Source organism: Spea bombifrons, chromosome 12 (genome assembly GCF_027358695.1).
Source record: "Spea bombifrons isolate aSpeBom1 chromosome 12, aSpeBom1.2.pri, whole genome shotgun sequence".
Lineage (NCBI taxonomy): Eukaryota > Metazoa > Chordata > Amphibia > Anura > Pelobatidae > Spea > Spea bombifrons.
Genome location: NC_071098.1, coordinates 26,114,677 through 26,139,866, shown reverse-complemented (window position 1 = coordinate 26,139,866; position 25,190 = coordinate 26,114,677). Strand labels below are relative to the sequence as shown.

The window sequence follows — 25,190 nt, the reverse complement described above, 5'->3', positions numbered from 1 at the left end:
AGTACGGTGTTACTGCTATAACAAGGGATTCCAAGAAAACTACAGAAGGGGAGATGGGTCAAAAAAAGCTCTGTTTGGTTCATCCACTGTGGTCCATTTTATTATGGATTTATTTTTTTTTGCCATATAATGTGTATAATAAATTTAGCGGATACATTTCAACAACAGCAAGTGTAGAAAAATAGGAACCACATGAAACATCATAATAAGGTTTGATTTCAAAACTAAAAAAACAATCCATATGGTGACACCCAGTAGGATGTATAATACCCCCTGACGCCATTACTTAAAATGTAATGTTTTACACGCTTTTATTTTCCTAAAAATGTTCATAATTTGTACAATATTTTTGTTGTGTTGTTGGAGGGGTGTTATTTATTATAATATTATTATTGAGGATTAAGGGTAATACACAGTTAGTGCCCGAGCAGAGAAATGATGTGGATGAACATCTCCCAGAGCTTCACATACACAATGCCACGCAGTTATTATGTGATATTTCCATAAAAAGCGATTTGTACAAGAGAAACGACCATTTCTTAAGGGCTATAGTTTAGTGTCACCAGAAAAATGGGTAAATCTAGAAAGCCTTGTGTCAACATGTAAGAAAAAGCAATGGACAATAACTTTTTAAGATGTAGTAACACGCATGAGTACAGGAATGAGATGGAATTACAGGAATGAAAGGAATTAGTAGCCTCTCTTTACATTGGCAGTACTCTTACTGGTTCTCTCTGGAGTAAACTGGTGGGAATGGTTCCCCTTATCCATCCATGTTCCTATACCCATCACCATATGAGAAAAATGGAAACGGAGACAAGAGGTTATTATAATAGTAAAATAGGATGAAACATAGAGGCAGGTCTAATGTGAATGAATGATATCATACAAAACACATCAAATATGTATGGGAATACACGTTGTTAAACGGAAGCAAGGAAGGGATAAAGAGCATTAAAAAGACAGAGCCATACTGCAAGGAGTGTCACAATATCGTCATCACAAAATATTCTACTAAAGTATCAAAAAAGATAAAATTTGGTCCAGTTAATTCTGTACACAAAAAAATTAATCACTTGTGATTGCAGTGATTCTCTTAGTAAACCCTGATGACTAATAAACCCTATTTATTGCCCGCGGCAAAGTCACGCCTGACTCGGTCTTCTTCTGCAGATTTCCCCACTGAAAGCACCGTCATGGGATCGCTGAGAAGGTTTTCCTAAATGACGCAGGCCTGAAGACAATATCAAGTTGTTAAGTATTTCTGGTAGAAGTTACACTAATAGAGTAAGGAATATTTTGCCTGAGCTCCGGTGATTTAAATTCTATTTCAAAGATGTGTCTCATAAGGCTTCCGTTGGTCAAGTAATGATGAGCTGCTTGATCCTCCTCTGAGAACATCAGAGGTGAATAATGACCAGGCTCACACAGTATCTCTCACATGGGTTTACTGAAGGGCATATGATGGCAGATTGTGTTGGAAATGTTCTGTAGATCACAATTTTGGAAGTACTCAATATCCATATTTACCTATTGGAATATACGTACTTTACAAAATATATCTTTTGATTTGAAATTTAACTGTATAGGCTTGACCGAGGTCAACCAAATCCCAGGAGATATGTTACCATGGCTCCTGAATTTATACTACCCATTTTTGTTTTTGGTTTACATGGATGTCTATCAATGCATCTGTCTTCTAAAAATCCACCTGGCTTTGCAAATTCTGCTTGTATTCTAAGTTCTGGATACATCTGTCTAGCTCAGGGTTGATGCTGATGTGGTCACTGTGTTTGGAAACGTGTTGGGAATCAGCCATGGGAAATATGAAAGGATCCCTGGGCTCCACAAAAATCCCTGCATTTCCAGAAATGAAGCAGTAGTCAGTAAGAGAGACAGAATAGCCGTGGATGCACCTTAATTATGGCAGCTCCTTTGGAGTCTGTGTGGACCAAACCTTCTTGAGAATAGAAGAAGATCAGATCAATGTGTTCTCTTCGCTCTGTGAAGTGAGTCGGTGAACTCAATATGGTCTGCACCGGCTACTGAGACAGGGTGGTACAAGCGACGTAGGTCTATAATTTAGTAAATGCGCCCCTAATACCCGACATGGCATGGTCATTGTTTCGGTCTATGGTGCGGCGTGAGACAAATACATGGAGCATGTTCCTTTGTTAAATAACGTCACAATACATTTGATGTTACGATAGCAGCTTTTTGATTTTAGATCACTCCTTGTAACCTCACTCATGGAATGCACTCGTGTCCCGCTACCATTACCCTGTTTTTCCCAACACATATCACCTGCAAAAATTAAAAATAGTAAAATGTTGATTGTCACAATCAGACCTCTGGAAACAAAGACATTCTTTTTTTTTAATATCCCCATCCCCAAGCCTTAAAAAATATTGTATTTTATTATTGTGACACCCCCAACGATGGTACCACTGGTAGCTCTTCAAAGAGGCATAATCCTTTTTCTACTACTTCAACCTAAATAGCCCATTCAAAATTGGGTATATTCAATATATAAACGTTTCATTTGCACCACTGAAGGTGCTGAATCCCTAAAATGAATTAAAAGTGCGTGTTATGGCTACAAAATGACGATGTCAGCAAAGCTGGTAAAGATCAAGTCAACTGTTGGTCCATGCGTCATGTAAATATAAGTAGAAAGGGAATTAGGCTGGATAGATATATTTAACAGTGCAAAGAAAATACCTTTTGGGCAACTATTTTAAGTAATGAGCTCTGAGACATCTTAAAGGTGCTGAAGAAGAATATTTTGTGTTTTATTTAAATAGGAAAAATATTCTTTTTTGTAATAATTCTAATAATTGATATCGTTAGGGACAACTGATGATTCAGATTTATCTACAAAACATTTCAGCAAAGTCAGTACCCTTAATGCCAACCTGATCAGAGTCAATAACGAAACCTAAAAAAAAATGATTAAAAATGTAAATGATTTCTCTAAAATGCATAAAAATGAGTCAATCGTTAAAGATATATAACATATTAGGAAAAGATTGTTTTTAGTTTCAAGTATCTTTAGTTTTTATACTAAACCAGTTGACTTACTTCGAAAAAGGATACTGCCTCTTGGCCAAACCTTATATAAATATTTTAATAATTTACAAATAACCACAAAACAGGAGGTTTTCTCAAAGCTATGTCACAGCTACAGCTTTGAACAAGTATTTACACACACAGAGGCAGACGTACTGATACTTGTTTGAGCGAGTATCAACCATGTGCCTACATTCACGCCCCACTCACACACAGGAAGTGACATCATGAGGTCTTCAGTCCAAGGGCAGCATCCACTTCCTCTTCTGGTTGTAAGGTGTGCCACTGGGCAATAGGCCTCCTGGGATTGGCTAACATATCAGACCAATGACGGAGCTCAGTCCCCGTAGCGTTGCAGCCCACAAAGACCTTTCCTATCGCCTCGTTCTTGCCCAGCTTGTCATAATCGAGAACTGTGAGAACCACTTGGACTTTCTGTAAATGAGAAAATACAGACGCCAAATGTTAAAAAAGGGGATTTTTATTTCCCATTTCTAATAAATAACGAATGAAATGTATTATTACTACACATATACACGTATTAAACCAATTCATTGTGTTATACATATTTCATAATATATACATCATTTCACATCTCTATGCTTTTTTCATGTAGAGTTTTGATCCAGCACTACGTTGTTTTCGCCGTCCAAATGGTGATATTTTAAGCAAAATGTGTATAAATATAAAATGCCCGGGATTCTCTACTAGCAGGATGACCGCTGTAATGGGTGACTGAACGAGTAGACTAGATGGACCTGTAAGCCTACGGTTCTATGGCCTTGGTCACGTTATTGGACTTTTGTGCCTTAATAACAATCTAGTTTAAGGACAATTGCCCTGTTACGTAGGGGCTATGAGGTGCTATGGGCACTTATTATTTATTCACATGTATTGACCCCTCACACTAGCCAAGATAGTAATGCTGTGGTTCTTAACCCAAAGTGTTTTTCTATAAAACACTTATTTATACTGTGTAGGAATCCACAATTTTTGCTTTATATTTATTTAAACTTCTGAAACCCCTGAAGGCTTATTCACAAATACCAATGCTGGCCTGAATACGCTCCTTTTTTTTAACATTTGACCGAGGACAATCATTGGCCAGGACGAGCTTAAATGCTAACCTTGCCAAGGTACCTAGCATCCCTGAATACTCAAATGCGGTGTGATTAGGAACCTAAACTGGAACCAACTCAGGAGGTAATTAGGTTAAGCAGATTTATCTGGAGCTCAGTTTCTGAGACAAATTTTCCAACTCTGGGAAAGGCATGGCTGGACTGCAAGTCCCATTATTTAATATCCACCAGTCTTTGCTAATTCGCCGCTATACATCCTTATATGTTACAAGATCATAATTTATCAATACCAGTGCAGCTCACCTGAATCTGTTCAAAGGGAACCTCAAAACTAAAAGATTCATTGTAATATGGATTTAGGGTGTTCTTCTTGATGGTTGTCTTCTTCTTCTTCAGTCGCTTTCCGTTCTGCATCAGATGAATCTTCACGTATGGATCTTGTGGAAAAACAGAGTCACAATTTGTTCTACAATGTAAATTCTTACATCTCTTAGATCCCGTCCTTAAAATATCATGTTTGCAGATCATTACTTAGAACTTAATTGAAATATGCTACCTTATCCATCATGAAAAGGTCATTCATAAGATCGGTCTTACAACTGTAACCTGTTCCATGTTAGAATAGGCTGTCACAACTACACGCCATTAATGACATTAGACATTAGGCCATTAAGGCATCAAGAACATACTTGGGACAATACCAAGATGGTACCTGATACTCACCATTATTAGCAAATAAAGTCAAGATTAACTCGCAACATAGCCTTGGAATCGTCCATAACTGACATTCCTCATAATTCCCCTTTTTTCTGATAAACAGCTTTTATCAAAATATAATAATGTCTTAGATGTTACAAGGCAACCTCTTTAACTTTTATTCAATTCAAAATGTACTCTTCTTGGTGCCACAAATAATTGTGTTTGCCGACAAGGCCCCAGCAACAAATTATATCACTTTGCAACTTTATCACTTAATTGTCGTTTAAAAAAAGAAATATTACAGTTTCCATACAAAGCCAATAATCAAATGACTTGATCAAACAGTTTTGTGTATAATGTTTTAAATGTTGTAGTATTTAGAATGGGATGTGAAGTGATAAACTGTTGAACAATTGATATGACTCAGTTAATACAAGGCCACACATGGTCCTATCGTCTAGGGATGGAGCAACTACCGGTACACAGAAAGAATTGTGATGTGTGAAAATAAATCAAACAAAATCAGTTAAAAAAGTGAACTATTTAAGCAAAAGGACAAAAACGAATACCTGTAAGCCTCCCCTGTCACTTTAATTACTATGTTCTAAATTAAGAATTTTAAGCTAATATCTCCTATTTTATTCCCCAGCCTTAGAGTCTTCAGGTCGCATTTGGCTATGGCCATTGCCCATGTCCCCTTCTACTACTCGTCCACTTAATGCAGCCCGGGGCTAGTGTGAAGGTAGCGCTGCCTCCATGCATTACTAGCCCCACCGCCTCATGATGCCACTCCACCAGAAGAGGGAGAGTTTCAACGGGACTGCCCTGAGAAGTTCCCAGGTTTGGCATACCTGGGAACTTCTGGGCTCCGGCTACCCGGAGCTTTCCCTTGTGGGAGGGAAACACCCCCATTTAAAGGAAAAATCGGCAAGGATTCAGGTCTTGACCCGCAGAAGTGGTGCTTCACCCAGCAATCTCCGGGCAAACCCGGAGAGTTCCCAGGTATGGGCATTCCGATTAGGTGTTCCGTACATAAACACATATAAACTAAATGATTTTAGGGTTTAAGTGTATTCTTCCAATACAATGTGTCCATTCATGGTACGTAAGCTCTACACACGTCCGTTGATGTAATGTAGCCACCATATGAGTCTCGTGTAACGAAAGCCGAGTCTCTTTTACATTATTCTCAAAAACCATATTCTCCAAAACAAAATATGTTTGCTTTGAGATTGCCTTGGGAGTGTTTTACTCTACATATAGTTTTTTAGCCCCAAAAGAAATTGAGATTTTAGTTCTATAAGCTTTCTTCACATCTAATGGTTTTTTTTTAACCCCAAAGTTTAATTTCAAGGTCTGACTCAACAAAATCTAGTAAAAAAAAAAAAAAAAAGCTATAAGTATTCATGTCATTTATTCTACATTTTCCTTTAATGTGATACAGCGACTGCATCGATGCCCCCCACCCCCCGGCTCTCAAGGTATCATCACTGGAGGAGCCAAGTAGGTCAACGTGTTGTGAACATTTATCACTTCAAAGCATTAATAGTTGATGACATTTTAGAACATTTGGGTTACTCACCAGAAAGTCCTCCTACATCCATCTTTTTCAGATTCTTGGCTTCCAGGACAATGACGGTGAGCTTCCCGGCTGTGGGCACATATCTCAGAGAGAAACAGATGTCTCCCAACTTTTCTTGCTACGGGAAACAGAATTCGATGATAAAACCTTATGGCCGCTTCTGTTACATGACGTTGAGGGGTTTAGTCACTAAATAAAGACTTCACATTTTCACTAATTCCTAAAAGTGAACTTCTCATGTAAGAAGAAGGACGGGGCAACCCCTGCATAATTCATTGTATGAAGGGCCAGTTGGGGTTTGTTTTTTTTTGCAAAAGACGCTCGGAATGTAGATGGCCAAAGAGTTAAGAAAGACCCCAAGAGGGCAAACGCTTGGCCAAGCTCTAAACAAATATGCTTTTTGGAAGAATTCCATTGGTTGCTATGGTAATAAGTAGACTTTTCAAATTGTCCACCATAATGACCATTTATACACAGCCATCTATGCTGTAAAAAAAAAAAAAACAACAGAAAAATTTCTTTTTTTTGGTTTTATAGGTTCTCCCCATCTTTTAGGGAGTTTATTATTTTAAGGATTAGCTGCTTTGCTATATACTGGTCGTTATTTAAAGTCCAGTCTTCTTCCCTTTATATGGTTGGCAATTAAAATTCAAAAAATGTATTTTTTCACAGATAATTGATTATTGAATAACTAATGGGTGTTGTTTTATTCATAAATTAAGTCTTCATTTTTTCTTTTTCCTCTATTCTGTATATTGTACACGAGATAAGCGATCACCCAGCGTTACGTCTTTTTTTATGGTCCTGAATCGGCAGTAACCGAATGGTACAGTTTGCTGGTTTGATGATGGCCTCCCAAGAACTGTTTTCTCTGCGCTTTCCTGGAACGCAGGTGAGAAACTCATCAAAATCTCCTCTCACCAAGTAATTGGTGATTAAAAAAAGGAGATGCTCATAATACGGTAATTGATTAGCAGAGAAGAAAAAAAAACGAATGTCACAGCAAAAAAAAAAACTACACACATTACAATCTGCAGGGAGCCTATTAATTTAAAGGTAAATAAGCCATCGCTACTCACTGGGGATTCTGTAAATGAAGGAAATGCACGTACCGGCATGCTCCGGGACATATTTATTTAATAAATGGAAAAAAGAATGATGGCCATTTTAATATTTTTCAATACAGATTAACAAAAAAAATGTGAAAATAATTCATTGACCTGACCCGTGCTTCAAATGTTTGCACAGTGACATTTTGTGAGACCAACAACACAATGCTTATGCTATTTTAATTTTAGCAGCCCAAAATGACTTCAATTAGTTGCTGGAGTGGGAAATGCCAGCTCGCCATGCATACACATTAACCCTTACATGTCTTCCCTATCTCTATAAGAGAGGATCGTCTCTCGGCGTTCTGTCTGAATGGCTGAAACTCAAGCTGACTTCATCAATATGCTGATTATGACTGATTATAGGGGAGCAATATGTCAGAATAATCATAGTAGGGGGCGAGTCTTCAAATGGCTAATGAAAATCATACTAGATATCAGTGTAGAATTTGGCAGGACGGTTCTGACAGCTGGAGTTATGTCCCAGGCCATTGTGGCCAGGCCCGGACTGGGACAAAAAATAGGCCCGGGCATTTAAGCCTGAGCAGCCCATTTTAATTTATTTATTTATTTTTAAAGCCCACCCTTCATGTACCATCTTTGCATACACAAATCATTAACACATTCATTAATGCAGTCTCACAAATCATTCAAGCAATTCATCCACACATGAATTCATTAATTGTCATACGCATTCACACAATTCATCCACACATTTATTCATTCATTCTCATACGCATTCACACTACCCCCTCTCACTATGTTCCCCCTTTTCACTATGTACCCCCTCTGCCTCTTTCTCACTATCTAACCCCCCCTCTGCCCCTTCTCACTGCAACCCCCTCCCTCACCCTACTTACCTTGTTGCCGGAGCAAGCAGCAACTACGACCGAGCCCGCGGCAGGGCCAGATTGACTTAGGGGCTGATGGAGTTGCAGCTCCAGGCCCTTAAAATAGGCCCAGTCAGGACCGGACTGACTGGGCCTATGCGGCCTCTACGGCCGCATTAACGCAGAGCCCCTTAAGCCTGCCGCAACTGCGACCGAGTCCGCCACTGCGACCGGGTCCGCCACTGCGCCCCTTATGCCCTGCGTTAATGCGGCCGTAAAGGCCGCATAGGCCCAGTCAGTCCAGTCCTGACTGGGCCTATTTTAAGGTAAGGGCCTGGAGCTGCAGCTCCACCAGCCCCTAAGTCAATCCGGCCCTGCCGCGGCCCAGCCCACCGGGCAAATACCGGTGTGCCCGATGGCCAGTCCGGGCCTGATTGTGGCCAATATCTCGCTTTAGGACTGCCGTCAGCATTTGCTTGCACTATTCATGCGGAAAAACGCTTGACATGTGGGTGTGGATGGAACATTCCATGATGTCATGGTGCCAACCATAAAACGTAGGTGGAGGGCAACATGACATCATGCTGCTGCCCATGCATTGTGAGCAGACTACTGAATGATGTCATGGGTGCACCTGCATCCCGGCTCGTTATCATTATAGGTATGGAAGAAAAACTTTGGCTTCTATCTCAAGAGCCAAAGTTATGGGAAAGTTTTAATGGAAATTTGAATGGATCAAGACCTCCAAGACTGTAAAATAACACCAAACACGGATATGAACATTTCAATGTGATCACCGCCAGCATATCACATTTCTAAACATTTCACTTCCTACATTTTTCTTCATCGAGAACAGTTTTATGAGATATCGTGAGATTTATTTTAAAAGGTCAACTAAAAAATGACACAGAGTGTTTTGAGAATCCATTAAAGTATCCCATCAGTGCTTTTAAAATAAAACAAATAAAAATTAAATGCCGCCTACTGCACCTTTTGATGACATCACATTTCTTAAGTGCTGCAAACTGAATGGCAAAACAATTACTGGGTCTACTCCGGCCTGGGTTGTGTACCTGCAAACACAAGGGACCTCGTTTGGTAAGAGTGAGGTGATCCTTACCTCTTCCTTCTCTGCCGACTGCAGATCTTGCCATTCCTCGATGACATGGGCCAAATCCACGGTGTTCATGTGGATTCTGACTTCCCCAATAGCGTCGTGTTTGGAGAAACGATCAAAGTCATACACAGACATTACTAATGTCTTCCCTCCAAGCTCTGCATAAGGAATCTATAAAATAAAAAAGAGATACAATATATATATATATATATATATATATATATATATATATATATATATATGCACACTATATATACACACACTATATACACACTATATATGTATGTATATATATATATATATATATACATATATATATATATATATATATATATACACACATACATACATATATACATACACTGGAACGAGTACGCAGTACAAATGGCTTAAATATATATATATATATACACAATATAGACACTATATATGTATCTATATGAAACGTTTATTATAATTATTCTTATTATTGCACATATTACTGATTAGTGGGGCTTGAACAGGTAGGATGAACTTTGCATTAGATTATTATCGCATCTGCTCCTCTAGATGCAATATACCGCCCATAAATAATTCACAGCTCTCTGAATAAATTAAGCCGCTCGTTAAGCATTTCGTCATTTGGTGGGTTACTGAGAAGAAACCTCATATAAAGCGGAGCGTTTATTCCATGTCATGAACTGTGAAGGAATATTGTGATATCGTCTCACCTTAAAAGTGAAAGACTCGTTGAATGTTGGGTTGAGAGTTTTGCGGTGCACTTTGGTTTCATACTTTTTCTTTTTGTCTGGAAGAAGGTACACTTTGACGTAAGGGTCCGAAGTTCCACCGATGTCCAACGCTGGTAGATCAGCCGCCTGTATGATTCCTACTATGAGCTGCATAAAAAAGCAAAGCAGATATTATTGCATATCCTGCAACAAAACAGTATATAACACACATATTACTGACTATAGGTTATACAACCCGTATATATAAACATTAACAATATGAGTGTGCTGAGTCGTCAAAGTCTCCATAGTTTCCTTCCACCTGAAGCTGCACGTCCTTTAAAGGTGGAGCACTGACATATGATGTCATATCTCAGCACTCAGAAGAAGAATGGTGTCACAGAGGGCAGCGCCGAAGACTGATACTGCAACTGGTTGCAACATTTTACAATCAATTAAACAAATAACGCCCTCCAAATATGCATTTGATACAGTACCTTGGTGATACATGATGATACCATTTGGGAAATGTTATTTGTTTCATTGATTTTAACATTTTCCAATAAAGTTTTCAAGTTTTTATTTAAATTCTGCAATGATCCATGATGACATTTTTCCTGGCCATCAAAATGACATCACGGGAGGATCTGGTTTTTTTAAACCAAATACTTGCCACATGAAACAATGATAGTGTTGGGTTTAGTGCAATTCAATCAAAATAGTGCCAAACCTTAAAACATTCATTTTTAAAAATTCATAAAGGCCAGAAAAATTGCGTGTTTCGGGTATATGCCTGAAGAAGCTCAAGGAAGTTAACTGCTCCTTCATACAAAAATATGTATGGTATAAAGTAACTTCCACCTGTAGAAACTGTGTTATACCTGTCCGGTCTGGAAATCAAAATCCAGGGAGTACTGCAATTTCCCCAGCTTTTCCTGGGGCTTGTCCTCTTTCCCGTCATGCAGGGAAGGATCCAGATCTTCAACATCTGGTTGAACCTATGCATAAAAGAAAAATGTTATTATCAATAGGTACCTAGGTCAGTTTCAGTAATGTTAAGTAGGTAAACGTAATGTATACACTATATGACCAAAAGTATGCGTACATCTGAGCTTGTTGGACATTCCATCCCTAACCCATAATCATTAATATGTTTGCCCCCTTTTGCTTTCCCCAAGATTTTGGATTGTTTCTGTGGGATTTTTTCCCGTTTATCCAGCAGAGCATTTTTGAGGTCAGACACTGATGTTGGACGAGACGCCCGGCTCTCAATCTCCGTTCCAGTTCATCCCAAAGGCGTTCGATGGGGTTGAGGTCAGGGCTCTGTGCGGCCGGTCAAGTTCTTCCAACCCAAACTCATAAAACCATGTCTTTACCAAACCGGGCCACAAAGCTAGACGCTTACCCCGTTTACCCTTTACTGAAATTGAGGGGCCTAAACCCTGGAACACCATTATCCCTTCTCCAGCAAACTTTACAGGTGGCACTATGCATTCTGCTTCCACTTCACAATAATAGCAATTACCGCTGATGGGGGCAGACATTTCACACACTGGTAAAGGTGGCATCCTATGACAGCGCCATGTTTAAAGTCACTGAGATCTTCAGTATGACCCATTCTATTGCCAACATTTGGAGATGGCTGCCTATGTGCTTGATTTTACACAATGTGTGTGGCTGAAACACCTAAACGCAATAATTAGGAAGGGTATCCACATATGTTTGGTCATGTAGCGTAAAAAAATCTTTAGAACACAACTGTGACAGACAAATGCCGCTCGCTACAGCCGTACGCTCTGCTTTGGAAATCTTGCGGCATTCAACCACACACTAAGGGATTGGATCTGCCACATTAGTGGACTGTAAAGGTTAAGTGGCCTCCAACATCCGGCACTGGCCGATCGTGCATTTGCCTGGTGTGTCAGATGGCAAGTCCAGGCCTGAGCTAAATGGTCCAAGTACTGGTTTACAAACATTAAACAAGACAACCAGATATGTCTTGTGCTGTTACTAGCCAAAGGAGAAAAAAAAACATCGTATGGTCACAACTTAATGTATGCACTTGGACGCTTACAATACATATCATTAAAACTGCATATAGTTGCTGGGAAAATCCTTTTTAAAAGTCTAAAGCTAAAGTTGCTTTTAATTTACCGGTATTATTGTGAACTGAAAATAAACATCTCCCTTTTCCTGTTGATACGTTTGGTGCACAGCTAGAGTTCTGTGATAACGCCGTCACTTTTACTGTGGTCACCATGTTTACAAAGCAAACACTTTTATAGTAGAAAATCAATATTGTTCTAGTTTACGTATATCTTTTAATGTACATAAAGACATTTAAACATAATAGGAGCCTAAAGGTAACACACCAACAAAAGTAATAAGATTTAACGTTTACAGGCCCATATAACTATCTCCTACCCTGGTCCTACACAGAAGGAACATCCAAGAGTCCATCAGCACCTGGAATTCTACCAAGCCTAATAAAATTAGGCTGAAGTTACCATCGCCACAAGCAGCTTAAGAAATAGTAAGCGACCTGGGTCAAGATCTCCAGTGGTGACTTTCCACAGGGTCATATCATTGATGACTTGGATCCTTTCAGAAACATATTTACCGGGCTAGCGGTTGATGGATGTCCATGTTTAAATGAAGAACACCGCGTCTAAGTTACCGGGTAATTGTGCAAAGGACATCATTGATGTCAATGGGGGCATATTGGGGCCAAGCCAGACTAGAGTGGAAGTGCCAGTGAGTTAGTAGTCCTTCTCCTGTGAAACCGACAGACTGTCCCTCTCGGGCAATCAAGAAAGCAACCACTGGATAACAGATTTAGCTATCTACCCGGTGGCTATAACATACATTCATACAATGGCCAACCCTACACTAACCCTATATCCATAACGAGTTCTAAAACGAAAAGCTTTACAAGGGAGGAAACGAGACCTGATGTGAAAATGAGGTCATCAAAGTCATGGCAGGCCGGGTGAACGCGGAGAGAAAGGAACAGGCGCGAGGCATGACAGAAGTGACTAATGAGCATGTACTGTACGAGCAGCGAAGTTACATTTAATTCTAAAATGAAGGGAAACAAGATCGAGGAGGACGAAAGAGATAATTTCATTTTCAAGCCATTGCGGAATTCCCATGTGAAATGAGATGTCAAAGAACCGTATGGGGGGGGCATGTTTATATTTTGCAGCCAAATAAAGGCATTTCATTTCAGTAGACAAAGAGCTAGATATATGGTGACAAAAACGTACGTTCTGTAGGCCAAAGCTGGTGCGGATTCCAAGCATTTTAACTTATTTAACGGTCAGATAATTGAAAAATATTCATCATTTTACATCATGTAATCAGTCTCAGTGTGCCATACAAGGGCAGTTCTAGTTTTTTAGGGGCCCTAAAATACATAATAACATAACACCTAAAGGACTCGGCGTACTCCAAAGACAGTAGAGCTTGACCAGCAGTCGCATGCCCTCGCACCGGACCCCACATACAACACATTAATGCATGCAGTGGTTGCAGTAATCTAAGTGAAAAGGTTGTTGCCATGGAAATTGAGGAAAGTTCCTATGTAATTAAACCAGAGAAAATAATAAAATGGCTGAGCATAGAGCAATGTTGGCCATCTACGCAGTGGGCATTTGCCCGCAATGCCAGATAGCCAGCCTGGGCCAGTACACAAGTGTGTCGTTGTAAGAATGTGTATTCTTTTTGTCCTAAGTGGTGTTTCTTTAGTATATTTATGGCATTAAACCCTATTTTATGTGTGCATGGGCCCAGCCATATATCGTGTACATGGGGTATGCCTGCAATCTACATGTATGGAAAACTACATACATATCATACATTTACTAAGGTGGGGTAGGGGCTTTTGCCCCAACTAATGAAAGAGAAGAAATGGTTTTATATTAGAAATGAAGCTCTGTGGGGTTGGACGATACACCCTTTGCTTGATCGAAACATTGCAGAAAGTGTGAAGTTATGGATGCGAAGTAACTAAACAGATAACCGGTGGAAGGATGGCTTAAATCCACCGGCTCGTATTATCACTGCCGCCTTGCCAATTTATCTTCGAATCTCAGAGTAAGTGCTCCTTCAGCTCTCGCAACATATTGGCAATTTACCGCCGTCTGACAAACGGTGACAGTAATGAGGCATCACAATGACAGATGAAAAGGTGGGCACAAGTCTCGTGCGCCTCCGAGTGCTATGGTACACAGTCCATCCAATAGAAGGCCGCGTCTGAAAAGAAATATTCCAACGCTCGATCAGAGGACACCTCTCGCTCTCAGATATGTTGGAAATGCTCCAGAATACGTCGCTGTCAAGGAGAACCCAATACCTTGATATGCAGAAATAATGATATCTCCGAACCGCTTCGGAGGATTAAACACAAATTCAGAATGTAAACGCAGCGAAGGCATCAGATAAGGTTAACGACAAGGAACAGAAAGACAAAAAAAAAAAGACAAAAAACTTTCTAATGACTTCATCATACTAATGGCTTTGAACCAGTGACACGTCTTGGGTTTTTTTTCCAGTTCATCTCCCGATCGTTATTTTAATTGACCTGCATTTATAGTGTAATGCTGATGGAATGTTATCTCATATGCCACTATTTCGCAGGCCAACGTGGATAACAAGTTACCTTGTCGATGTAACTCTTTCCCAGGTCCTTCACCTCCTTCATGTTAATTTGGGCTTTCACTTTATCTTTGCCCTTCTTCCCCTTCTTCTTCTTCCCACAGCATTTCTTGCAGATACAAAAACAACAACATACTAGGAGCAAGCCGGCTACTATGAGGATGGTGGCCAAAGCCCACGGAGGAACTGATTGGAAAACACAAAAGAAAAACAGCAATTTAGTGAAATTCTTCTCACATATAAATGCTTTAGGAAAACATGATTCATATAAGCCATAGGATTTAGCATATATTGACTCTAGCGGAATAAAGCAATATTATTTCTATAAATAAAATGTCCTCCTGCATACGTAGGAACCATTAATCCTTGTACGAGATGAGGAACCCATTCCGATAGAACAGATGACTTGAATGTGATCTATGATTTAAACCATGAGCAAATCGGAGTCTTTCATCAAATGATTTATTTACAGAAGAGCGTGGTGGACATGTTCATCCCACCAACGTTTCCCCGAGCTCCATCCATCTCCCTGCCTACACACACACACACAACTCCTATGCAAATAAAACGCTGCCATTAGTGACTAACGTCCATGATCTGTGGGAGGCATCCCTAAATAATCTGAATGTCTCTTGGGCTATGGGTCATTGGATTTGGTAACATGCTTGGTGGTCTTCTAGTTAATGTTTCCTCTTGAAGATATGGGAATAAATAAATGATGAGGTCTTCAGGGTCCTCCAGGCAGGATTCATGATACTCCTGGATTTTGGTCAGGGGTTTGGACTATTCTATTCTGGACAGAGAGGACCTCCGGGCCCAGAATGTTGGTCACTGTTAAGACGCTCGCAGTTCCATCACTTAATTTGCACCGTTCGGTGGTTCTATCTTTTTTATCGTCTAATTAAAATTCCCTGTGAGTGGCATTCTCGGGCATCCGATATTTTGCACGGTTGTGTAAGCATCTGTGAACGTTTACGGAGTGAGAATGCGTGTTCCGGTCATAAACTCTGCCCTAATTGAGGTTGATGTTGCTAACAGATTTACTCGATGATGCTCGCCTGGGAATCATGGGACCAATGTAAACAAAATCCAGAACTTTTTTTGTTCATTTTTGCAAAATAGTGGTGTCAGAGCCTGGTGGGCGGCTGACATTTCATGTTCCATAGCGCAGACAGATGTTTCTGAGCAAGGGACTTGCGAGGCATCATTTTATGTTTAATGTTACAAATTACTCAGGTGCTATCAAAATATCCTGTTTTCTTCACACATGAGAATGATGAGTATCCAGCTGGCACGTGGATCTGGAAATGATGTTCTGTTCTCTGCAAACTATCTGGCTTAAACCCTTTAGCAGCAAATAAACATGAAAGGAAAATACATGGGGTATTAACCTGATCATTGCCAGAACGCAATCTAAGGCTAGGGTGACAACGTCTAAAACAGCTGACCGCCCCACTAAAGAAAAATGAATGTTAAAGAACTCTGTGAGTACCTTAATAAAGATTCTTAAAAAAAAAAAAAAGAAGAAGCCACACCTTCTCAGCGGTCTGAAGATTCTAGCCACTGATTGGCGCCTTGAAGCAGTCAATCAGTGGCAGGAAAATGCTCCCATTGAAATCAATAAGAGTACTTTCCAGGCAAATGGAAGGACTGAACAGACCCACTCCCCGCAGTGTTTGTCGAGTCGGCACTGGAGCTGACTTGCATTAACGGGGGGACTGGTAAAGGGACAAATGCATATGGGGGATTCTAAAGCTGTACTACACTCAAACACATCTATTATATACCCACATATACTGTATATACTGTAGGTTAGTCTCGAAATTCAGCTTGTTAGAGGCTTAGACCCGTTCACATGTTCAATCTGGATATGTTACTGTTGTAGAATACATATACATATATATATATATATATATATACATATATATATATACATATATATATACACATATATATATACACACACACATATATATACATATATATATATATATATATATATACATATATATACACACACACACATACATACATACATATATATATACATCCAACAAAAAAATGAATATTTATTTAACAGTAATTATTTTCATTTTTAATTATTATTAAATTAAGTGAGAAATGGAAAGGCCGAAAACGGTGAATATGAAGACATGGGTTTAGTGGAACGATCACTTACCTTTCCTAGCATGATCTTAGAAAATGAAAATGAGAGCAAACAAAAAAAAGAGGAAGAATAGCAAAATGAATGAGAGAATGAAATGAAATCAAACTACACAGAAAACAGAGAAGTAGCTGAAACGATAATGCACATTTTTTTTTCTGCACGTTAGTATAATTGACCAAATTATTCTTAATGCTGTTGGTAATTGTGTTCTCTCTGGTTTATTTTCTGGAATGATTCAATTTATTCTGAAGCAGTGCGATAAATCATATATAAATAATGATTTTTTTTTTGCTTAAAGGGGTTACCAAGTATCTAACTGGTTTCCTAGTTTTTCAATGGTATTTTTAGTGGCGAGGCACAAAACTGCTTGGCACTGTGGCTCTGAAGGGGTTAAAGAGTGCCCTATTACCTTATGCAACCCTTAAATTCTAGGTTTATAAATTATTTATCTGAATTAAAAAATATACTGTATATATATATATATATATATATATATATATATAGTTAAATAATGAAAAACATATAGTTTGTCTCTTTCCATCTACAATAGAGCATGTTTACCTAAAAAGGGTATTATTTTGGTACTTTTTTAAAGCACTTGTAAATTGAGTTCTTAGAGGGTCATTAATAACGTTCTAGTACAGCCGACCGACTGTGTGCCTCGTGATAAATGTACCTTTTTAAATCTATGAGTTCCCTTGAAACTATGGAGCCATAACAATTCAATGTGGCAATCTTTCCAAAGTAGACAAATTGAGATTTATTGATTCCTACAGCACACAGAAGTCAGGGCCCGTGTTTGCCACACTTTGAACAATCTTAGCTGTCATCCGCTGTAATATAACTTCTAAAACAAAGGTTATTTTACTCACTTGGCAATTTGCTCAGTTCATTCATAAATTTGTCCTTCATGTCCGAGAAGACATTATGCTTGGTTGGCATCTCCGTGACATTTTGGTGGAGCTCGGGGGACACCGGCGGGAGCTCAGTGGGCTTCAGGGCAGACCTACGCTCCGGGTTCATTCTGGAGCTGTAAATACAGTTAAATAATTAAAATGCATAACAAAGCCGGTATTTTTGGGGCTAGAAGAAAATGGAAAGTAAAACAATTTATGTTTCAGCATCTCCAATGGACCTTGGCCAAAAGTCCATCATATGAATAAACCGACCCTGTCCATATCTTCAAGGCATTGTAGGTCGCTTAATACATGGACTTGCAAGAAAGAAGAAGAGGAATGCAAAAGAACAAATCGTAGGCATAGGGACAACTAGTGTTTCGGACTATAGTCCTTATCAAGAGGAAGGTGCACACAATTCTGCTGGTCCACTTGTGTACGTACACAACAGATTGTAACCTGCTGGAAACCAGCTTATTGTTATTTATTATTGATACACCATAACCATAACATTATGACCACTGACATGTGAAGTGTCTTGTTATTATGGCACCTGTCACTGGGTGGGATAAATTAGGAAGCAAGTCAATATTTCATCCTCAAAAGTGACTTTTGACAAGGGCCAGATTGTGTTGGCGAGACAACTGGGTCAGAGCATCTCCAAAACTGCAGCTCTTGTGGGGTGTTCCTGGTCTGCAGTAGTCAGTCTCTATCAAAAGTGGTCCAAGGAAGGAAAAGCGGTGAACCGGCAACAGGGTCATGGGCAGCCAAGGCTCCTTGATGCACGTGGGAAGCGAAGGCCGGCTCGTGTGGTCAAATCCAACAGATGAGCTACTGTAGCTCAAATTGCTGAAAAAGTTCCTGCTGGTTCTGATAAAAAGGCATCAGAACACTCAGAGCATCACAGTTTGTTGCGTATGCTGACAAAAGCGCCTACAATGGGCACGTGAGCACAAGAACTGGACCACGGAGCAATGGAAGAAGACGGCCTGGTCTGATGAATCACGTTTTCTTTTATATTATGTAGATGGCCGGATGTGTCTCTTACCTGGAGAACACATGGCACCAGATGTATCCATGGAGGCCCCACCTCACAACTTACAGGACTGAAAGGATCTCACAGCGCACCTTCAGAGGTCTAGTGGAGTCCGTGCCTCGACGGGTCAAAAGGGGGACCAACAAAATATTCAGCAGGTGGTCATAATGTTATGGGTGATCAGTGTATATGCGCCAGGTAACTTATGATAACCGTTTGGGGATCCCCTATTCAAGATGCTTCTGACAACCTGGTCAGAAAAAACTGTTAAACTGGTTGAGGTCAGGTGAGATCACTTATCTGAAGATGGAGTGGTGACATCTACTGTGCTACAGGCTACTCATAATTTTATATTACTATAATGTATTTATGAAAAACAAAAGTCAATGCTTTTCAAATTCATAGATTCATAGAACCTTCTGAATGTTGTATCTTAGAAGGCCTGGAATGGCCATCGGGTTCATCTGGTAACCCAGGCAAATGGTTGGTGGCACCTCCCAACCTTTTGGACAGAAGATCTTGTCCTTTAATGTGCGGCTACCAGCTGGAAACACCACCACAAGCTGCAAAAGTGGAAGAACGTGGCATGCACCTATATCATTTTATCGGCCACTGGCCTTAAAGTGCCAGGCCCAATTTTAATTCCCAGGCCGACCCCGTCTAAGTATTACTTATAAAGTAGGTCCATCTCTTTGTGCTAAAATAAAGAATAGTAGTTGTGTCCTTGAACCCCAACCACTACCTCCCAACCCCTACCCTGTATCCTCCTTTATGAATTTAAATTCTGAACATATTTAGGAACTGAATGAAAAAGCACCGCCATTACATGTCACTAATGTAAAATGTTAGGCTGGATAAAGATTTTAATCCAAGGTATTTGACCTGAATCTGTCAATATACGTTAAAATTGCATAAATAAGTTGCTGCGTGTGATTTTGATGGGTATATATTCAATCCAGATAGACATTTGAATGCAGAATGTAAAATATAGTCCCTTCTGGAAATTACGAGTCCTGAGAGGATGTGTTAATCGGCTCGCAATATATTTAACATTCAACGCAAAGCTCTGGTTTCCTGGCAATTTACCCATTCATACGAAAGTCAACAACCCCTCTCTAGCATCAATCTTATTCTTTCATCACTTTTCCTGATTTATACCCTCGGTTTGGAAACTGACAATTTCATTTTAGAGTATTTCCATCTACATTAGCTGCTGTCCACCTCCTCAAATTAGTCTTGTTATGAGCGAGTGAAAAATATGAATAGACGGAAAGCTAGCCTCACAAAGAAACACCGGGGAAAGAAGCAAAATCCAGCATCATTCCAAGTATAACACTAATAATAAATAATATATAAATAATAATAATATAATGAAGGATAATAGATATGTTCTATACATTACCCAGGGGCAGGGATTAGCCCCACATGGACCTAGAGGAGAAATAATTTAACAATCCTGTAAACTCAGATTACGGACACCAGAACTGGCATGAGATTAGATGTCCAGGCTGGCTTTTTACTTTACTGAGAGGGTGGTAGATAAATGAACAGTCACCCAGCAGAAGTGGTAGAGGCTATTCTAGTAAGGGAACATAAACATGCATGGGATAGGCGTATGCACAACTGGGAGCTACCTGGAGCTCCTCAGGATGGGGTAGAAGGTCTCGTTGATGTTGGTGGCCAGTCCCAATGACATCCCAGGACACACGCCATTTTTGGAGGGGACATGGGTGGGGAATGGGCCGCTCCCACTACCCTCTCGTTAAAGTAAAATGTACAAAGCAAAGCTGCTTGATGCTACTATTTAATATGTTTGTTGTACCCTGTGCATTACAGTTTTAAATACATTTACAGGGCATTCTTAAACGAATCTGCATTTGCAGTTAATGCTTTGTGATGCACAAAATCATCAGTGCAGCAAGGGCTTATGGGTACGGCTTTGTGATCATCTCCGTGGCAACCCTTCCTGTGATCCATTACCCAGATGTGTCATGGTACGAAAGAGTCCCCAATGGGACTGGTAGCTGTTATCTAGAAGGCTCTTAGTAATGGGAAGATGGTTTCCAGACACTCATACCTCCGGGCCAGACGATATGTAATGGGAGACGCGCAAAATACAAATATTAATTTAGTCTTCACAGACCTAAAAGGGGAACGACAGAAATAATCAACACCTCCGACTGGTCCTATTATCTATACTAACACTTAATGCAAATACATTCATGAAAATCACAGTTGAGTTTTCTGGAGTCTAAGGGTCCACGTTTACATGGAGATAATGATTTATGATAAATTACTTTGCTTTATTAGACTTTGTTACATTTTAAAACGAGGACAGGCTCTGGTAGTACCATTCCTGGCCAACAGGTGGCGCATTAACCATCTCGTATCTGCCTCCGCTGCAGCTGAATTACCTTCTCACTTCTGATGGGGGTAGGAAGTACTTGATCAGCTTTTATAATGCAGAAGTAAAAGAAGTATTTCTGAATTAAGAGAAAATAAGCCAACGCTGGGAATTCTCGATTGGAAATATGCCTGCTGTGCTGAAAACCAGTTGAAAAATACTGAAGTATCATGTTCTACAGATGACGCTGGGGTAAACGAACACACGCTATGTCCTAAACAGCAATTAAAAGTCAAGTTGATACACACATTGAATGTTTCCATAGACTGATTAAAGTGGCAGTTTTTGTAAAATGTAAAAGGGGGCCTTTCTACATAAATCCTGCTTCTGGGTCAAGAGTTTAAATTAAGGGTCGGCAAAGTGTACATAAACAGAGGTGTCGATGACCCTGCCAGGGCCCTCCAGAGACTGGCTGAACTGTCTGCCACTGGTGTAGCAGGGCCAGTTGGATAGTTTATGGATTTCATTCTAACCGACCCAAAACGAAGAGAGTGTGGGGTCTGTTCCAACAGACCTCTGTTTGAGTGCTACCTCAAGATGTGAGTGAACTATTGATGCTGAGCAAGATGGAGAAAGAAACGGAAGATAGAGAGAGAGAGAGAGAGAGAGAGAGAGAAAGAAAGTTAAAAGAGTGAGACAGAGAGAAAGAAAGGAAAGAGAGAGAGAAAAATAGAGAGAGAGAGAAAGGGGAGAGCGAACAAGAAGAGAGAGTGAAAGAAAAGAAAAAGAAAGAAAGGGAAGGGAGGAAGAAATGAAAGAGAGGGGGTAGAGAGAGTGCTTTGAGTTTTGAATGTGTGTATTTGTGAAGGAAAGTTTGTATGTTAGGGCAAGTGTATGCTAGGATGATTATGTGTAAGGGCAAGCATAAATATGTGTGTGTGTGTGAATGAGCAGGTGTGTTTGTGTGATTATCTTCACAGTGCCCTTCTGTGTAGGAATTCTAATATTTTTTAAAAAGATTTTTGCATATGTGCCCAGGTCTAGACTGGGGATGATGAGGCAGCCCTGACACTTTAATTCCAGCTGCCACCCAAGGATCCGCGGCCAATGGACAATTAACATCCCTACTCTTATTCATAAGTAATAGATGCATGTTCCCCCTCCTGCAAACATGGTATGGTCCAGTATCTCCAGTGGGGCGCCAGCCAGCTACATATACAAGCTAATTGTTAGAGGCCCCTCGTGAGTGTACCTGAGGCAGCACGGCAGTGACATGAATATGCACAAGTATAGTGCCTTCTGCCCCAACCAAACTGGTTTCACGCTAAATACCATTAACACGGCATGGGTCTTTAAATTTCGCATTTGGCCATCGCCTGCTCAACAAAACTCAGCACAAACAATTCATAATTCAGTGTTATTCCAGCTAAAAACAGGTGTTCTTGCAATCAAGGAATATTCTTAACTAAAAAAAAAACAAAAAAAAAGTATATTCCACTTATTCCAAATTTCCTGTAAATACATAACATGCATTATTCAGCAGCAGTGACAGGCAACACTGCCAATCACTTAACACAATGATTTTTTCAGATTTACATTTTTTAACACAGCACAAAAAGGTACATTTAAAAAAAAAACAGCTTCAAATAAAATAAACAAGTTAAATTAAAGCTTAATACTGTGTTTATTATTAGCTATTGCAATATTAATTTAATTATTATTAATTATAATAATATTAGGTTTCCAATATCTAGTTACCTCTATCTAGGCTTTGTGTTCCCTTCTTGCCCTGTTATGCAAGGAGGTTATTAAAATCTGCTGTCAACAATCCCAAATTTGGCAAACAGTCCCACCTTCCTGTAACGTTAAAGCTTTTGTCCCTGCATGGAACTTTTTCGGGAGCCAGAGGAATCGTGCTCTTTGAACGTCTACTACCGTGCTAGTGAAAAAAGGGTGATCGGAGCTCCAAAAGAGGAAGGGCCACAGTGGAATCCAAGTCTCCAATCTTCTAGGGCTGCATTCCCCAAAGGGATAAGCAGCCCCTTCCTTCGCTCCCAGGCATAAGCCTTGGGTGGGCTGGATCTGCTAGGATCTCCTGTAGAGGAGACCCACTGACGTCTTCAACTCCATAAACTGAAGTCTTCAAGGGGTTGTGGTTGCCAGAAGAAACAATCCACTCCACCCACCAGAACCCAACAGAGTCTTTGGGGACTCAGTTCCACTGTGACGTTTGGCGATCCAATGGTGCTTAACTCACTCCAAAACCAAAAAACATACGGTGCAGGGGCAATAAATCCACAGGCAGCGCCAGATGGCTGGTAAATTCCCTCTCCACCACCAGCCATAGGCCAGGGCAATTTCAAGGGTGGGTAAAATAAAAAGTGAAGCAAGAAGGTTGAATATAGTGAACTTACTGACCTGCACACTGTTGAATAATAAGTCAGAGCTCAAATATGGATCAAGAAACCTAGGGATAAAGCAAAGCCTCATTCTAATACGTTGTGACTTAAGGCTGGTTTGATTAGAGTTCCTTCAGCTACAATAAAAAAAATTGGAAATTCAGACATTCTCATGGTAATACTATAAAATTTCTTTAAAAAAAGTAAAGGATTGTTATCCGATTTTTCAGTTTCCCTTTGATTGCAATCCTTGTACAGAAAACTGGCAGAGTTTAGCAGGATCGGCTTAAGGCTTAACTGGGGAACATTCAAGGTTTCAAATTGTATATAATATCTGATGGTCACGTTCTAGTTATTCCAGCTGGACCACTGTCTTCCTTTTGTCCTCCTCCATGTTTTTAACATTATCTATATTATTTGCAAATAAACTCAAATTCAGATACTCCGCGATGCTGCCAAGCCAAATAGGTTTTTAAATATCCTGGCTGGAAGCTCAAGTAGCTTTTTAAATTAGTAATAAGGACATCTATCAACCCCAATCATCTAGAGACTGACTTTGGGGAAAAAAATAAAAATCATAAATGTACAACCTTAATCTATATCAAAACAGGACTCTAGCGTGCCATCCCCAGCCATAGAAATTAAAGAAACGCTCTGTCGCATGCGGCTTCACCAAATACATATTAAAGTACCTTACTACATACATAAATAAAGCACTTAGCCCACCTACCTACAACCCCGCCATGGCACTGTATTCACACCACTGGTTAAAATACCTGAGAACTCTCCAGGGGTAATACAGGGTCCCTGGGTGAAGCCTAGCTTCCTTGGGTTTCCGGGTCTTTCTACGGGGCAGAAGAGTGCCATTTAGTTGCCCCCACTCTCCACCCACAATCCCTTCTCACTCCCAACTCACGTCTCTGGGGCTAGCCCCCCCTTTGTACATCTAACCACACCCCTCATTTGGCTAGCCCCACCCACACAAAGCCACTCCTTCAGAAGAGGGATAGCTCCAGGTAGCCTACCATGGAAAGTTCCCAGGCATGCTGATTGGCTACTTAAAGCTGTGGTAAGAAATGGCTCCCATTAAAATCAATGGGCCAAATGCAGAATATCTCCATGAATTTGCAAGGGGGACACCGTGAAACCCGCCCACTCGGGTGTTACATGCGTTAAAGTGCACATGATGGCTAGAGCGTCCGAACAAGGATAGCGTAGCTATAACCAAGGCACGTTAACAGCGGGATATTTCAAAGGCAAGATGGCTTCTGCAATTTTATTCTTATCAGAATTATCGCACGCCGGATATGTGCAAGACCGTGGCCATCTGCCAGGCTGTGCAATAAACACGACGTGTGACTCACCATGTAGAACCTTCCTAACGAGCTCTCTAGGATTCAATATTTTCAGAGACCTCTGGTCAGCTCATTAAACATGCTCCCTGATCACTAAACACAGAAGAACATGTAATATAACAACATGGCGTATCTCGAAGCA

The 25,190-nt window shown here is 40.1% G+C and overlaps 1 protein-coding gene across 2 annotated transcripts in view; it reads right to left on the bottom strand.

The window, feature by feature from the left end:
* Window positions 1–2,812: 2,812 nt before the first annotated feature.
* The window catches only part of SYT5 (synaptotagmin 5), a 74,630-nt gene continuing 52,252 nt past the window's right edge, over window positions 2,813–25,190 (bottom strand). For both annotated transcript variants that reach the window (XM_053451671.1, XM_053451672.1), the window contains exons 2-9: window positions 17,891–18,048; window positions 14,856–15,037; window positions 11,077–11,193; window positions 10,196–10,363; window positions 9,489–9,656; window positions 6,430–6,547; window positions 4,452–4,585; window positions 2,813–3,504 (exon numbers count right to left, since the gene is read on the bottom strand). In XM_053451671.1, coding sequence (XP_053307646.1) covers window positions 3,295–3,504; window positions 4,452–4,585; window positions 6,430–6,547; window positions 9,489–9,656; window positions 10,196–10,363; window positions 11,077–11,193; window positions 14,856–15,037; window positions 17,891–18,041 — 1,248 coding nt within the window. In that variant the 5' untranslated portion in view covers window positions 18,042–18,048 and the 3' untranslated portion in view covers window positions 2,813–3,294. The remainder of the gene's footprint in view (window positions 3,505–4,451; window positions 4,586–6,429; window positions 6,548–9,488; window positions 9,657–10,195; window positions 10,364–11,076; window positions 11,194–14,855; window positions 15,038–17,890; window positions 18,049–25,190) is intronic.